General features: G+C 43.5%; 1 protein-coding gene across 2 annotated transcripts in view; it reads right to left on the bottom strand.

Annotated features, from left to right (window-relative positions):
- The window catches only part of ARSB (arylsulfatase B), a 96,410-nt gene extending 80,426 nt beyond the window's left edge, over window positions 1-15,984 (bottom strand). Inside the window, exons 1-4 of one of the 2 annotated variants that reach the window (XM_039544884.1) lie at window positions 15,671-15,984; window positions 7,948-8,134; window positions 4,910-5,100; window positions 294-501 (exon numbers count right to left, since the gene is read on the bottom strand). In XM_039544884.1, the coding sequence (XP_039400818.1) occupies window positions 294-501; window positions 4,910-5,100; window positions 7,948-8,134; window positions 15,671-15,943 (859 nt within the window). In that variant the 5' untranslated portion in view covers window positions 15,944-15,984. The remainder of the gene's footprint in view (window positions 1-293; window positions 502-4,909; window positions 5,101-7,947; window positions 8,135-15,670) is intronic. The other variant, XM_039544883.1, reaches the window with a different exon arrangement.
- Between the last annotated feature and the right edge of the window lie 1,399 nt (window positions 15,985-17,383).

The raw sequence follows: 17,383 nt of genomic DNA, 5'->3' as shown, positions 1-17,383 counted from the left end.
CCCAACACCTCACACAAGGCTCTCAGTAAGTTTGTAAAATGCCTTTCTGCACTGCATATGGTTCTAGACAATGGTATTAATCCTTTGTTTTCAGAAACACTCCCTTAAAATTGTTTATTTACGTTTAAGAGAGAAAAATAAATTTATCCTCTTTTAGGAAAAGTTTATTTTATTTTTATAGCTCCTGTGCATTTAAAATCTGTTCTGAAATGGATCACTTAGTGGTTAGATTTGTCTCTCTTCAGCTTATATTCAGGTGACTCATTGAATGTATTTGACTAAACAAGTCTTACCAGTAGAGAAGATGAGAACTGTGTTGTCCCAAAGTCCATATCTCTTCAGGGCTGCAGTGACATTTCCTACAGCTTCATCCATAATGGACACCATTCCCGCATAATGACGTCTCTTCTCATCTTTGATGAAGGCGTACGGTTTCATGTATTTCCCAGGGACCTGAAGGGGCTCATGGACAGATTGGAGAGCAAGGTAGAGAAACAGAGGCTGGGGAGGAAAAAAGCAGTATGCAAGCTAGATGAGAAGAGTACCCAAGCATTAAATGCATAAATGCATAAATAAAAATCACATGAACAATTAACACAGCAATTGTCTTGTTTTCCTCCTGATTTCTCTAAGCATAAGATATACACAATTCTGGGAAAGATTTCTATAAAAGGCACTGAAATATTAGTGTAGATTTTAATGGTAGGAAAGCCAGTTGATTTTATGATCTTCCTGCCACTCAACTTAGCTTCCTATCCTTTTTTCAAAAGCAAGACCAAACTACATACAATACTGTTTCTATTACTACAGCAAAGTCTTACAAATCTGTAAGTCATCAAATAGCAAGTTGTAAACTGGATTTGGGTAGAAAGTCTGAATCCCAGATTCATTATACAAAATACAATCATATTTCATGTGCAAAATATCCTGGTTAGCGATGGTGTCATTTGTCACAAAAATCTCCATTGCATTTTCTTTTTACATCCCTATTACAGAGCTTATGAGGAGCCCAACTCACCATGAGTAGTGGGGCTTTTATGTTTTTTATTTTTAAACCAATGACAGACCATTTCATTCCACTAAGTATCTTCCTGCAATTGGTTCTGTTAGTTATTGTCAAGCTAAGTTGTATTCTAAGTCTTACCTCAGGGTAAATTCTTTGTACAAGTTCTGCAAACTAATAACTCAAAAATAGTACATGATCATACAATAAAAGACTATCACAGCGCATATATACAAGGGACCCTAATTAAGGTATGTCAGGCAACCTTAATTCTGGCATACCCTAACTTGAGTGCATGACTTTGCAATCTTACTTTTCTTTTAATATAGTTTTTTTGTAATTTCCTAGGCTTTAAAAATAAAGGAAGACAAATTCCATAATGTGGCATCATATTGACACCCACATGGGTCATTAGCAGGGTTAAAACATTTAAATCCACCATACTGATCTCAACACCTTGAGCTAATGGAGTAATTGATACCAATAACAGGTGGACCCTCACTAGAGGGGAATAAGACACATGGTTCACCAGTGGGTTTCACAGATATTTGCTGACAGCAGAGAAATGGCAAAACTCAGGAACCTTGGGTTCCATTACTGGCACTAACACTTTCCTGCCCATTCCCCCTTATTCTGCCCTATCCTCTCCAAACTGTGCCAATCCTTTCTCTTTCTCACCCCTGGCTCCTCGTCTCAGTCACATTCGCCTTACCTGGTCAGTTCCAGTCACCACTCCTCAGACTTCTCGTCCCAGTCCCCTTGACCAGCATGTTCTAATCACCCCCTCCTTGCTCCCAGTACCATGCCCAACTGTCAGAGGGTGTGGCTGCCTCACAGCACCCCATGATGGGGAAGGGTGGCACTGCTACAACTCTCTGCCTCGGTTTCCTTCCCTGAGATGGGTCTCCTAGGCTCACCGCCTGTACTGGATACGTAGCTTAGTTTTCCAGCCAAATCAAAAACAAATAAAAAAACCAAAAGAGGTTCTTCTGCCCTTTGGGATGTCTCTTCAGCACATGCTCTGGGCCCTGTTCCCAGCCCTTTTCTGGGCAATCTTTGAGGTGTTTTTCCTGCTCTGGTATGGAACACTCTGCCCTCAGGATAGTTCCCCTGGAATACCATTCTCAGAGCCTTCCATAGGAGCCTGCTTGCTCCCTGTGGTTTCTCTACTCCAGGATAGAACCCTGGGTCCCAGGCTGGCTCCCCTGGGGTACCAAGCCTCCCACAAAACCTGGCTCAGAACCTTCCCACTCACTGTGATTCTAACTCCCAGAATGATCTCTCTCAGTGTAATGGATACCTGGACCTTATAGAAGAACTATCACCTGATGCTCCTTAGTCCCACCTTCTCAGGATGGGAAGCAGATAATTAATAATGGCACCACTGCTGCAGCCCCATCTCCCCTTAAAGGGTCCATTCACCCTGTGACTTCAATGAGTCCCAATCACCCGTTCCAGGATCCTCATCCAATCTGTTTCTTTCCCCACACCTACCCACGTTTCCTATATCACCTGACTCCCAGAGCTCCTCATCCAAGCTCAGTGTTCCCCCACATTCTTGTCCCAGTTCTCCCTTTGCTCTCTGGCTCCTTGTCATATCTACCTCCCCGCCTCCAGTTACACCCCACTGGTTCCCAGTCTCATTTCCAGCAAGTCCCAGTCTCCTCATCCCATCTCAGTCCCTCCATCCCACCACACACACACACACAGGCTCCTAAACTCCTCTTCCTCCCCATCTCCCTCCCTAGCTCCAGTCTGCTCGCCCAGACAATCCCAGTCCATTCACGCTGCCAGCTTCCAGTTCCAATCTATTCTCCCCTCCTTTGCATCTGAATGAGGCAGGGACAAAGTAGGGCAGGGTATCATTGAGAACACAGGAAAGACAGGCTCCCTGTTCTTAGTTCTGGTGCCTCCGCTGCCACTGCAGGGAACGTCCTGCTCAACCCCGGCTTGAGCATGCCTACTGCAGTCAGACTCTTATATTCAATGTAGCTGTGAAACTCCAGCAAGTCTCTACTGAGCATGTGTAAACTGAGATTTTTCAAGGGTTTATAAACTGGCCAAAATTTGGGTGGATGTTCACAAAGATGACAAAAGGCACTTCCCTGACAAAGTATCAGAGGGGTAGCCGTGTTAGTCTGGATCTGTAAAAGCAACAAAGAATCCTGTGGCACCTTATAGACTAACAGACGTTTTGCAGCATGAGCTTTCGTGGGTGAATACCCACTTCTTCGGATGCAAGTCCGAAGAAGTGGGTATTCACCCACGAAAGCTCATGCTGCAAAACGTCTGTTAGTCTATAAGGTGCCACAGGATTCTTTGTTGCTTCCCTGACAAAGTCCACTCCTTCTGCCAAATTTCAAGCACTGGGCCATGAGAACTCCTCAAAGACCAGTCACCAGATTTTTTTTTTTTTTTTAGTACTAACAAAACATTTTCCCCCTAAACTCATTCTTGAAAACAGCTGAACTGCTCTGGCTGAAGTTTTGCCAAAAAATTCAGTCTTAAACACATTTCAGTTCTGAAAATTGTCATGCCTTCACTTAGCAGTTTCCCTTTTAATATGTGCATTTGTAAATTAACAATGTAATATGTTAGATTGCAGTAAAACAAAATAATGCATTTGTTACAAATACGTCAATTAGCCCCACATACTAGCATTCTATGTGTTCTTGTGCAAAGCAAGATAGTCCATTTGTACTATCTTGTTGTGAGTTTTAACAACAACAAAGTTAGTTTGGGGTGGAGGGTTAACTGAACTGCAGTGTTTAATACAAAAGTTTATGTCATGGTCAAAGGTCTTTATATTAGAGGAGTGAAAGAGATTCTGGATTTTTTCTGGGACCTTTAAATTAAGAACTTCAACTTTGCTTCTTTTTATAATATAGGTTAAGATATTTTACATTTAGCACACTGCATCTTAATAAGGAAGATGATTCTAATGAGGGAAAGATTCCTGGCTTGTGAGTTTGAACATTATTTATACAATGTCCCTTATATGAAGTAAAGCTATGTTGTTAATTATTTTTCTGCGCAATGATTAAAATCTTCATTCACATCCAGCCCCATCCTACACTGTGTATCTCCTGTAGAAGTCTTTTCAACTATTATGTGCACCAAGTTATACAATATAGTAGAACCTCAAAGTTACAAATACCTCAGAAATGGAAGTTGTTCGTAACTCTGAAACGTTCATGACTCTGAACAAAACATTATGGTTTACAACTGAACATTGACTTAATACAGCTTTGAAACTTTACTATGCAGAAGAAAAATGCTGCTTTTAACCATCTTAATTTAAATGAAATAAGCACAGAAACAGTTTCCTTACCTTGTCAAATCTTTTTTTCAAACATTCCCTGTATTTTTTTTTCAGTAGTTTACATTTAACACAGTACTGGTACTGTATTTGCCTTTTTTTTTTTTTTTGTCTCCGCTGCTGCCTGATTGCATACTTCCAGTTCCAAATGAGGTATGAGGTTGACTGGTCAGTTCATAACTCTGGTGTTCATAATGCTGAGGTTCTACTCTATAAGGGCTTTGAACATTAAAGTGTCAATGAAATACTGTCCGTTTCTATTTGCTGAACTTTTCAGATAAGTGCACTTTGCTGATTTGGGCCTATTTTCTAGTGGATCAATCTGTATTTTGCAAAACCTGCACTCATAAGAGAGTATGTCCTATTTAACTCTAGGTTTAGTGTAGGTTTTTGTTCCTGTGAGAAAGCAGCACAAGGCCAGCTACGCTGATAAGACAGTGAGGGGTATCATAAATGCAGCTCTGTATCTAGATATTTATCAGCTATTGTTTACGAAGCAAGCTCAAGTCTTATAAATAAATATTGCATGAAAATATTAAGAAACTTGTAAAGTAAGTTCTCAAAAAAGCAACAGTTGTCTACTGTACCTTCTCAGTTTTATGGTTGGCTATAAGATCTACAGCTCTTTTTGTAAATACATTAGTGGAATACATGTTTCCAAATCCAACTGCAACTTCCTCTCCATCTCGAAAATCAAGAGCACAGCGTGTTGCATTCTTTGCACTGATGAACACACAACGTTCATGGGAATAATAATCTTCACTTCCCAGAAGATAACCTAGAACAGGGAAAAGGTGACAAAGTGAGCAAGCCAACATATAATTTACTACATATAAACTAATACATCAGGAGAAGACTTTCAAAGGGCACAAAATGAGCTGAGTGGCAAACTGCCCTTTGTGACTTAGAAAAATTATTCCTTCAGAGTTTCACTTTTTAAAAAAAAAAAAAGGCTAATCAGTCCAACATTCTTTAACATTTCTCATCTTGTATTTATTTGAAAATAAAGCACAAAATCCAATTCTATGTATCAGTTATACAAACCCAGAAAAATTTTAAGAGCAGTTCAATAACTTTACATATAAATTGGTATGCATATAAATCAAAGATACTAGCATTAAAATAATGCACATGTCCTGAGCCTGTTGCTAACTAGAATAACTTTTAGTTATGGTTTTGTAAACATACAGAACGCTTATACCTAAATAGATACTATGAACGCTGGAATTATCGTACTGCTTACATTTATAGATTGGTAAGAGATAGATTACAGGAATGCTTTCCATGTGAACTGTATGGTGATTTCTGATCTGCTGCTGACACCAACTGGTGAAAGAAACAAATTATTCTTTACAGAATAAGTTACGGATCTTAAGAATCAAAAATAAGGCTCTCCTACAAATTTTGCGTCCATCAAGGGTCCAATCTTAAAAGGTACTGCACAGCTTTAACTCCCATTGGCTGAAAGCAATGAAATTGCCTCAAAAACCCATTGCAACCTCATCCCTAAATCAACCCTAACTTTACCACTCAAAAATTATCCAGAATAATAGGGGAATTTTGCTAAGCATACCCTGAAGGCAACCAAATTTAGGCTCAGTATGGGAGCAGATTCAGTTTCAAAATCCAAGACTTTGACCAAAAACATTTCTTCTTCTAACCCACTCCATCTAAAAACCTAATGAAACCCCATCACAAACCAAACAACTAAAGGTCTAGTCCAGCAGTCCCCAACGACGTGCCCGCGGGTGCCGTGGCGCCCACTGGAGCATTTATGTGCGCCCAGCAGGGGAGAGAAACCGCGGCCCTGCGCCTGCTGGGGACAGAGAACTCAGGCTGCAAGCACAGTGTTCTCTGTTCCCAGCAGGTGCGGGGCCACCTAGTGCCCAGCAGGGGAGACAAGTCGCAGCCCTGCGCCTGACGAGGACAGAGAACTCCAGGGCTGCAGGTGCTGGTGTTCTCGGTCCCTGGCAGGTGCGGGGCCGCGGCTTAAGCCAGAGAGAAGCCACGGCCCCGCGCCTGCCGGGGACAGAGAACTCCGGGGCTGCAGGCGCTGGTGTTCTCTGTGCTCGTGGCTTCTCTCCGGCTTCTCTCTTCTCTCTGGATTCATATATTATGTTATATTAAATATGATGTTTTTCATATTATTTAATGTACAAATACAAAATAAGCCTTGAAAAACTGTTGGCGCCCACCACACTCTTCTGAAAACATGAATGTGCTACTGGCCACAAAAAGGTTGGGGACCACTGGTCTAGTCAAACAACTTCCAACTATACCATATTGTTTATGTGAAAAGCTCCATAGATGCAGAGGACGTCAAAGAAAGACATGGAAGGGCTTTCTAAAGGAAACATCAAAAATATGCTCTTGAAAACAAGAAATAAATTGTGAAGGGTTTTTGTTTGTTTGTTTGTTTGTTTTTAAAGAGCATCTAGTGATTTTGGACCACTAGCTGACAGTTTCTCTCAATGCTCAGCCTGAGACAGATGGGGCCAGATTTGCAGAAGCACTGAACATTCACAGCTCAACTGGAATCATGGTTTGAACATATAAAGAGCTAAGAGCTCTGAAAAATAAATTACTTCCCTCTCATGAGCACCCAAAATGATTAGACACTTGACAATTTTGGTGTTAATCTCTGTGCCTCAGGTCCCCAGCTGTAAAATGAGGCAGTATTATCCTCACAGATAACGTGACATGAGGTGTTGTGAAGATAAATTCATTAATGTTTGTGAAGCACTCAGATACTTTGGTGAGAGCATCACAGCAAGCCCAGGAGAAAGTAAATAGTTTTGTATTCAGTGCAGTGTGTGGAGGGCGTACATTAAGGCCTGGAGTCGCATATAAAATGTGGAAGATAAAAAGGAAACATTTAATAACTAACCAGTCACTTAGTGGGCCAGGGGTCCTATGAAAAAAACAGTATAAGCTCATGCAATTAAAGACTGTATTGTAATGAATACTCATAACTGGGCCAAATTAAAGTTACACAGGTATCCTAATTGTGGCAGTGTCTAACTTTTGAATGCCTAACTTTGCAACTTTAAAAGTTCCTTTAACAGTTTTTTATAAATGTAATTTTATCTAGGTTCTTGTAACACCTTGATCATGGTAGCATCTGAGTGCCAAATGAATTCAAGAAATCTATATTGTATTTAGAAAATATATAAAAAATGACCTAGTCTGGTAAAATGCCTATTGCTTTTTCTACTTAAGGCACTGCTATTAAAAAAAACAATACACAAACTACAGTAATGTTAGAAGTCTGACCTAAACCTAGACACATGAAAAAATCAGTTTAAAGCTTCCTCTAAGAGCATGTGGAGAAACTGAGCACAATGGGACGAGTTAAATGTGGAGTTTAAAATATAAATATATTTGCTTCTGTGGGTTTAAAAATCAGACCATTTTCGGCAATAGGCTTTTGGATACCAACATTTATTTATCAAGTGTAGTCTGCCAAATTAGAGAACTGTATTTTGGTATCAGGTGCTGAAACAATAGCTAAAACATTGTTTTACTGGCTATATGTTAATTCTGAGTTTGTTGTTAAAAAAATATTTCCCCTTTCAATATGGTTAGTAAAAGTACTTAAAAAAAAAGTAGTAAATCTGACCATTACCAAAATAAGTATCAAATCCTCTGCGGGTTGGAAGGCACTCTTTTCTGTACATGCCTAGATGCCACTTCCCTACCATGTGGGTATCATATCCTGCTTCCTTTAGCAGTTCAGGCAGGAGTTTCTCATTCAACGGGACACAGCTGGGCTGGCAAGGCCAAATTATTTGGTGTTGTAAACCTGTATGGATCTTGGAAAAATAAACCCAATGCAGGTATTAGTTATAGCATGATGGCAATGTATGCAATGAAAGCACTGTATCAGTATTTAAAAATATACACATAAAATGAGTCTGGAGTCTCGCAATTCCACCTTACATAAAGCATTTGCTAGACGACTCTGGAAGTACTTTACAGATTGCATGCACAGGGATCACCCACCACCACCCACCCCCGCTTTCTTTCGAAGAAAGAGACTATAAAATTTTTGTACTACTTGTTGGCTTACAATTGTACCATGACTAGCCATCATTAGTAAAGAAAGCATATGTTTATTTAGCCAACCAAAAACTCAGTATGGGGACTGTAACGGGATCCCCGGGATGCAGCCTGGGACTATGGGACCGTTGTGACCCCTGAACTCTCTCCAGCCTGGGCTGTCTCTCACAATGCCTTGCTAGTGACCAGAAGCAAACCCCTCCAGGTGCTGTGATCACTCAGCACAACAGCATGTGGAGACCCAACACTCAACTAGATTGAATGAATGCTCCCAGAGCCACTCATGAATCACACAGAGAAAGGCACCAGAGCCAAATCCCTCCAGCTCCCAGCACTGTACCTCAGGAATATACCATCTTGCACTGCTCAAGATGGGCAGTGCAGATTTATTAATTGGTTCACCACTTCATCAATGGAAAATAGATATACACCAGCCTTTGCAAAACCTGAGCAGATTCGCCCCACTCTTCATACAAACTCACTCGTAAAGCTAAACAGTTAAACAAATGTATTGACTATAAAAGGTAGATTTTAAGTGATATTAAGTGATAGGCAAAAAGTCAGAGTTAGTTGCCAACAAAAATAATATATAAGCACCCAGTCTAAACTCTCAACCCTATTAGACTGGGCAACAACTAGACTAAGCAATTTTTCTCACCCCACTGGATATTGCAGTCCTTAATATACAGATTTCACCCTTGAAATCTGGGCCAGTCCCCTCAGCTGGAGTCTTCAGAGTGTCCTTGTTGCTTGCAGCATAGGTGGGTGAAGGAGAAAGGCCCAGCATGTGGCCACTGTGTCTGTTTTATACCCTCAGTCCATGTGCTTGGAAAACACAAGTCTAGGCATGTCTGGATGGGCACTGCAGAGGGCTTGTCTACACTGGCACTTTATAGCGCTACAACTTTCTCACTCAGGTGTGTGAAAAAACACACCCCTGAGCACTGCAAGTTTCAGCACTGTAAAGTGTCAGTATAGCTGCACTCCCAGTGCTGGTAGCTATTCCCTTCACAGAGATGGGGTTTTTTTAGAGCGCTGGGAGAGCTCTCTCCCAATGCTATGCTGTGACTGAGTCTCCAGGCAAGGTTGAGCAATTCCCCTGGTGCGGCCTCATGCAGGTGAGTCGCTGAATTGTAACTCCCTTGCTGTACAATGGCGAATTGTTTCACACCCCACCTGGATATTGGTTACTTCCCTTGCTGTTGCCTCTGGGGAGCTAATATCTGTCTGAATCCCCAACTTACAGTATGTTTTAGTGACAGCCATACAACATAATTCTCATAACTTCATATGTGTTAATGATTTACATATATGGTTAGAGAAATGACTTTCAGCAGATCATAACTTTTCCCCTTTACATGCAAGATCATAAGCATATACAAATGACGAATATGGGGGGTTACAGGGTTCTCCCCCAAGGTACAGAATGTCACAGTGACATTTTAGGATAGCCAGACTATTCCACAGCATATAAGGTAAAATCCTAGCCATACTGGAATTCAATTATGAAACTTCCATTGGCTTCAATAGGAGAAGGATTTCAGCTATAATCATTTTAAGTAATATATTTACTAGTCTACAATCAGTCTAAGTCTATAATCAATTCAAAAGATCATTGATTTTAAACATTCTTAGAATTTTAATTTTCTTACTAATTGATCTACCACTGGAGAACTTTAGAAGTCAGAACTTTGAGCCTCATTTGTAATCTAAAGAGAGAAAACTTAACTGCATGTATAAACTTGATACTTGGCTGGAAAAAAACCTGGAAATTGTGCTCCAATATTGCTAAAACTGTCTTTTAAAAAATTGAACCTTATTTTACATGCTTGAGGTTCACAGCTAAAGTGTAAATACATCACTATCATTTTTTCACAGATTCTCTTTATTTTTTAAATCAATTCGATCCTGTAGCTAGTAGAGTTCTATAGTTCTTCCTTCTCTTAACTTCATCATTACAATATTGAAACATTTCTCAGAACTGAAGAAAAAACTCTGTGTAAGCTTGAAAGCTTGTCTCTCACCAACTGAAGTTGGTCCAATAAAAGATATTACCTCACCCACTTTGGCTCTGTAATATCATGGGACCAAAATGGCTACACCACTGCATACATTTGGAGACTGTGATTCCATGGTGAGACATTTCTTCCCCATGCTGGTTCAATTGTTAACCTCTCCATTTGGACTACTATAGAGGCTCTAATTTTAGTGGTGTCCTTCATGACATGCTCTCCTATTCACGAGGAACTGGACTGAATACACCACCAACAATATTCATGTAAGAAACTGAAGATCTAAATAAGCAACTTTTGGTCACTAGGATGTTTGTGCCTAAAGACATTATACTTTTGTCCAAACTTCAGATAAATAAATACAGGTGTCAGCTCTTCCTTACTCCAATACATGCATGAAAATGATAAGGCCCTCACCTAGTACACTTGCAGGCCCAGAGCATAAAAATAAAATCTTATATGGAGCACCTCATGCTTATCTTGTTTTTCCCAGACTTCTAAGCCTCTATATATTAACTTCCTGAACTCTTGTCATCCTCTGGTAACTTCATACCCCTGTTAGTCCAAAATTTTATAATAAAAACCCCCAAAACCAATGAGCCTTAATTGGTTAAATTGGTTTAAACTATCTGTAATTACAAACAGAACTGTAAGGCACCAGCTGTGAGCCACACTTGGTCAGGCTTGACAAAGCCCTGGCTGGGATGATTTAGTTGGGTTTGGTCCTGCTTTGAGCAGGGGGTTGGACTAGATGACCTCCTGAGGTCCCTTCCAACCCTGAGATTCTATGATCAATGCCCCACAATGCCCCACTTCAGTCAGTGCAAGCTCTCTTGGTGAGGACACCAACAGCTGATTGAATTACTGCAGTGGCTGGAGGCTGACCTAACTTAAGTTGACCTAATTTTGCTGTGTAACAAGCCCTAAGAGTCCAGACACCTGTATCTCAGTGCAATGCATGAACTGGGGGAAATTCGATAAGCCTTCCTCCTTCTAACTCACCTGAGGGACTCAATCTGGTAAGCGTGCTCCAAGTTTGCCTACTGGATTGGGCCCCTTCTTCAAACTTGCACAAAACACCTGTGGGGAGAGGAAGACTACCTCCCTCAAGCTTTCAGCCCAAAGGTGAGGGAGACCCATGATCTGAGTCCCCCCTTCACCGGAGGGAAAGAGTATTTGAAGAGGGATCTCACACCCTCAGGGGAGTGCCCTAACCATTGGGCAAAGGGATATTCAAACTCCCTCCTAGAGTCCACACCCCTCACCTTCTCCTACACCCCTACACTCTGCCCCAGTCTGGAGCCATCTTCTTCACCCAAACTCCCTCCCTGAGCTTGCACCCCTCATTCTTGCACCCCAACTCCCTGACCCAGGGTCAGCCAATGCACACCCCACAGTTGAGAATGTTACACAGATTTGTGACAATCCCTGAAGGATTTTGGATCTATAAACTACAAATGACAATAATAAAAAGTAAAACTCATGAAATGTCCAGTGGATTCTATGAGATTAGGTGCAGTGTGACCATATGACCCCTGCACCCAAACTCCCTCCCAGAGCTTGCACCCCTCACTCCTGCACCCCAATTCCCTGCCCCCAGCTCAGCTCAGAGCCCCCTCCAACACTTCAAACCCCTCGGCCTCAGCCCAGAGCCTACACTCCCTCCTGCACCCCAACCCCCTGTCCCAGCCTGGTGAAAGTGAGCGAGGGTGGAGGCGAGCAAGCAACAGGGAGGGAGGAATAGAGTGAGCAGGGCAGGGCCTCAGGGAAGGGACAGGGTAGATTCTGTGTTGATCTTAAATTCAAAAAGTGATCTTGTTTGTAAAAAGGTTGGAGACTACTGGACTAGATGGACCACTGCTCTAATCCCACATGGCTATGCCCATGTTTCTGTAAATCAGATGTATGATGCAAGGCTCCATGGAAGTTCCCCCCCCCACTCCGATTTAGGTGACTTAGAGTAATCAAAATGTGGCTTTATATCTGAGTCTAGCTATGAACTGGTCCTCTAAATCTGAAGAGTCAGGGAAAGAGGGAGGAAGAAGACTTTCAAATGTAGAGTACTTCTTATGACCTGAATATAAAGTCTAGTCCTGCATTAAAGAACACTTTCCTATTTATTTTTCAATTTGTCATGTGTCTAGTGCACATATAGAGAAGTGGATTTCTGATATTTTATAGAAGGGTAAATCAATCTGTGTGACTTGGCTTCTACAAAGATACCTAGACAAGAGAATGTTATCACTGTTTATGGCTTGATTCTAAAGTCATTTTTGTGTTGGTCCAATTTTTATTTTATTTTTTCAATAGCTGATGTAACAAATACCTTGGTTTTAAAATTAAAGTTATTCGTGCATTTAAGGTAAATGCTCTCTGCCACTGTGCAATGCAGAGGAGTCAAAAGTCACAAAAAAATCCCACAAAGAATGGCCAGGAGCCACACAGAAGGAAGAGAACACCATGAGACAGCATCCTTCCTTTGCAAGTCTGTACAAAGTCACAAGCACTTCCAAAATATTTACATTAAGGGGTGAAAATGAGGCACAAAGCGATGTGTGGCTTGACTCCGAGTTGGGAGATAGGGGGAAGGAAGTCAGAGATCAGTCTCTCTATGCAATATATACCCCTTGTTAGGATAGCACGTCCAGTTACAAAGGAGGTTTGTGTGCATGATAGGCTGGGGCAGCCAATGGCACATTACCTATGCCCAGCCAAGCTCCCAGTGCTTCGGAAGGTAGAGGTTTACATAAATCCCGAGTCCAGGCCAGGGATGACTAAAGAACCATGGGACTGCCTCTGCTCCTCTCAAACCTGTCTTCTCTCTGTTCCTCTCCCTGCCTGCTCCACACCATCACATATTCAAATTCCCTGGTAGGACAATGTGATGGATCCGGGTGGAAAGAGAGTGTTGTAGTTTGTTTTTTGTTACAATAACAGCTCAGGGATAGGTCAGGGAGTATTAGCTAGTTTTGACCTTTTTCCTTATACAGACATGATACATCTTTTACCAAAATTCAGGTGTATAGGGTATACTTTGACCTATTCAGTTGAAGTAAAATGTGTTGTAACATCCACATTAGAAAAAAGGTCAAAGCTAAATGGAGTGTGTTCACTACCATTAGTCCATTTTTCTAACATAGCTAAGCCAACAGTGAATTAACCAGTGTGCAGATGACTGTTTAATATACATTAGTTACCTAGCCTATAAATACATATATCCCTCTCTCCAGGTGACTTACAAAATGGAAAACAAACAGCACACAAATGTCACCATTCTGGAAATGTCAGTAGGGATCACATCACTAAATCAAATATTTGCACTATTGGATCTTTGTTTTTCTTTTAAAGTTTCAAAGGCACTTAACTTCTACAGTGATGAGCACTGTATATAAAACAATAACCTAACCAGAATAGATATTTGAAAGGACAAGTAATTCTGACAAAACAATTCTTTCAGTCCTACTGTAAGAAGGTATCAGAAAATGTACTCAAGTTTATATGCAATCTGAAGAGCTCAGAGCTTTTACATTACAGAATTTTTTTGCTTGGGGAATGTACTTTACATGGGAACCTACTATGGTATGGTCTTGCTGACAAGCAAAAAGTTAAGATCTCTTGATTGGGCAGCATCACCACCACCAATCATACACAGTACTAGGCTAGATACACACCTGACAAGTTTAGGCCATACAGTACATGCTTGGTTGCAGCAACACCTTGTAAGAGCAATTGCTGCTTACAAACAACATTCCCCTGGAAACACTTTCCCTACTGTGATTTGTCGACACTCTCCATAACAGCAATAGCCACTTAGGAGTAAGATAGCAAAAGGCACTGATATGTTGCTACTAACAAGCATCAACTACAGCGGTGGGCAAAATATGGCCTGTCTGTCCCGCCATGACTAACATTTCTGTCCGGTCTCCTCTGCCCCCTCGCGATCTCCGAGTCCGGGACCCTAAAAGTCCCGTGGCAGAGGGGGGTGCTCAGGCAGGCTGCCTGCCTGCTGTGACCCCATGCTGCTCCCGGAAGCAGCTGGCTGCTGGCACATCTCTGCACGCCCCTGTGGGGAGAGGGGAGGAGGTGGCTTCATGCACTTCGTCTGCCCCCAGCACCGTCCTCACAGCTCCCATTGGCCGGAAACTGGCCAATGGGAGCTGCGGGGGCAGGCAGCACACGGAGACCCGCTGCCGCTCTCCCCCTCAAGGGGCACGCCCCAGAGACATGCCAGCAGCAGCTAGCTGCAGCCTGCCTGAGCCCTGCTGCACTGCTGACTGGGAGCCACCTGTGGTAAGTGCCTCCGGGCCACAGCCTGCACCTCGCCTCCCCTCCTGCACCAGGTCAGAACTTCCTCCTGCACCCAAACTTCTTCTCAGACCCTGCAACCCCAATCCCCTGTCCCAACCCAGAGCCTCCTCCTGTACCAAACTCCCTCCCAGAGGCCACACCCCTCACTCTCTCCTGCACCCCAACACTCTGTACCAGCCCAGAGCTCCCTCCTGCACCCAAACTCCCTCCCAGATCCTTCACTCTTTCTATTAATATAGTAGAAATGTGCGGCCCACGACAACTTACCAAAATTTGTGGAGCAGCCCCCCTGCAAAAATTGTTGCCCATACTGGTCTATTATAATACAATCCTGCCACCATGCAAAAGGAGACACTACAAGAACCCACTAGAGGGCTCTCCCATCCAAATGAGTATGATCCATTACTAAAAGATAACAGACCCTCACAGGAATTTGGGCTTTCCTCCTCTGTACATGGCTCTAAAAAAATAATAATTTCCATTAGTTCTGTCGGGCTTAGATAATGTATTCAGAGAACTCAGGGTAAATTTTTCAGGAGCCTAAATCCCATTGTCTAAAAGTCATTTGGGCCTTTCAAAACCCCCATGAGGTGCCTCCCTGCATCTTCAGCTGCCTAACTACCTTTAACAAGGTAGCCCTACAATCAATGGGGCTTAGGAGCTTTTCAAAGCGTCACCCTTGGTTGGGGCGGGGGAAGGCACCTGACGCTGCCAGCCAGGGGGCAGCAGCACCACGGCCCTCGGTAACAACTTTGACAGACTTGCAGGTCTTAGAGGGGTCGGGAGAGGCGCCTACGCCCGGCCCCCCGCCCTTGCTTGCGCCCCAATGCGGGGCCCTCCCGCCAAGGTAGCTGAAGGACAAGCCAGTGCCACACGCCGCCAACTCCAGGGAGTCCCTGCCCACCCCCGGAGCCCCCGCTAGGCTTGGGGGCTGCCCAGGCGGCGCTGGGACCGGGTTTGCTGCCCTACCTGGTACCTGCCGGTGAGCAGCTGGCTGCGGGACGGGGTGCACAGGGGCTGCGTGTAGTAGCGCTCCAGCCGCACCCCGCCCGCCCCCAGCGCATCCAGCTGCGGGGTGCGGATGAGGGAGTCGTGCCAGCCCACGTCGTGCCAGCCCAGGTCATCCGCCAGCACCACCACCAGGTGTGGGGCCGCCGCGCTGCCGGCCAGGCAGAGGCGCAGCCAGCACAGGAGTAGCGGGAGCCGCGCTGAGCCCAGCCCGTGCCCCGGCCGCCTCAGCATGCCGCCGCCTGCTCCGCCGCTCAACCAGGAACTGGCCTGCGAGGACACCGCCCCAAGCACACAGCACCCGCCCCCAGCACAAGGCGACGGGCCTCCATGGGCTGGGGCCCGCCCCCGCACAGAGCAGGGGAAGGAAGCGTCCCAGCGTCCGCGCCTTCTACCGAGCAAGGCACCAGCCTAATGCTTTGCCCCGGGCCACAGGGAAGGGGCACCTCACATCCCACAGGGTAAAGCGGACAGAGATCAGCTTCAAAGAAGTTCCTTCTCCGACAGACTCTGCCGGTGCTGCCAACCTCTCCAGCGCCAACCAACCTGCATAGACCCCCAAAGAAGCTTTTATGGGAACACAGGAGAATTATGAAGGGACGCTGACAATGCCATCCCTAGAACTCCAGACAGATACATCCCTGCACAGACATGGACATCAATCTTGCTACTAAAAAAATAAAAAACCTACAAACCCCTGAACAGTATCACAAAGCAATCCCACCCTCAGAATCAGATCCAGAACTGTTGCTCAGAAAGAGGGAGAAAACAAGAAAAGTTCTTTGACTCGGACTGTCAAAAAAACTCAGCAAAGTAAAGGACTCACCCAGTCAAAAATACACAGAAAATCTATGCAATGTTCAGCATGAAACACTGAGAAATTTCAAATCAATTATCTGAATTATCTGAATAAGAAACTTGACACAAACCAAAAAAAAAATCGATAGAAACAAATACCAGACAAACCTAGAAACAAAATTATATCCAATAATAAATTATATACAAAAAAATTTCAAACCCAATAAATATAAACAAAATCTAGGAATCCAGAATAGTAAAATCTGGATAGAAACTTCGAAAAAACAAAAACAAACAAACAAAACCCCAGAGGAAATCCAACTTGAAAAGCTAAAAGCAAACTGACATTCTCATAAAACCACTCAGAATATAGTGTACCAAACTCTATTAGGCAAACCAATGTAAACATAAAAACTGAAGGAAATCCCATAAACTCAAGCTGAAGAAATCATATGGCCAGATAATATAATTATTTAAACTCTAAAACACAGCAGTAAACAAATCCAAGGTACTTGCCAATGAAAAATAGTGGCCTGCCTTACAGATTTTTCAAAACATTTTGACAAAATTCGGCGCTTAGGTCTGAACTTTAAACTGATACAAAGGCCTCGAGCACCGGTTCCACAGCTCCCATTGGCCTTGGTTCCCGGCCAATGGGAGCTGCGAGGGTGGGGCCTGCAAGTGTGGGCAGCGTGTAGAGCTGTCTGGATGCACCTCCGCCTAGGGGCTGCAGGGACATGCCGGCTGCTTCCGGGAGCTGCCTAAGGTAAGTGCTCCCCAGAGCCCACACCCCATACTCCCTCCTGCATCCCAACTCCCTGATCCAGTCCTCACCCCCCCTCCCTCACCCTAACTCCCTCCCAGAACCACCCCAAC

This window comes from Mauremys reevesii, linkage group 6 (genome assembly GCF_016161935.1).
Source record: "Mauremys reevesii isolate NIE-2019 linkage group 6, ASM1616193v1, whole genome shotgun sequence".
Lineage (NCBI taxonomy): Eukaryota > Metazoa > Chordata > Testudines > Geoemydidae > Mauremys > Mauremys reevesii.
Note: the sequence above shows the minus strand (reverse complement) of the source record. Positions and strands in the feature narration are given on the sequence as shown.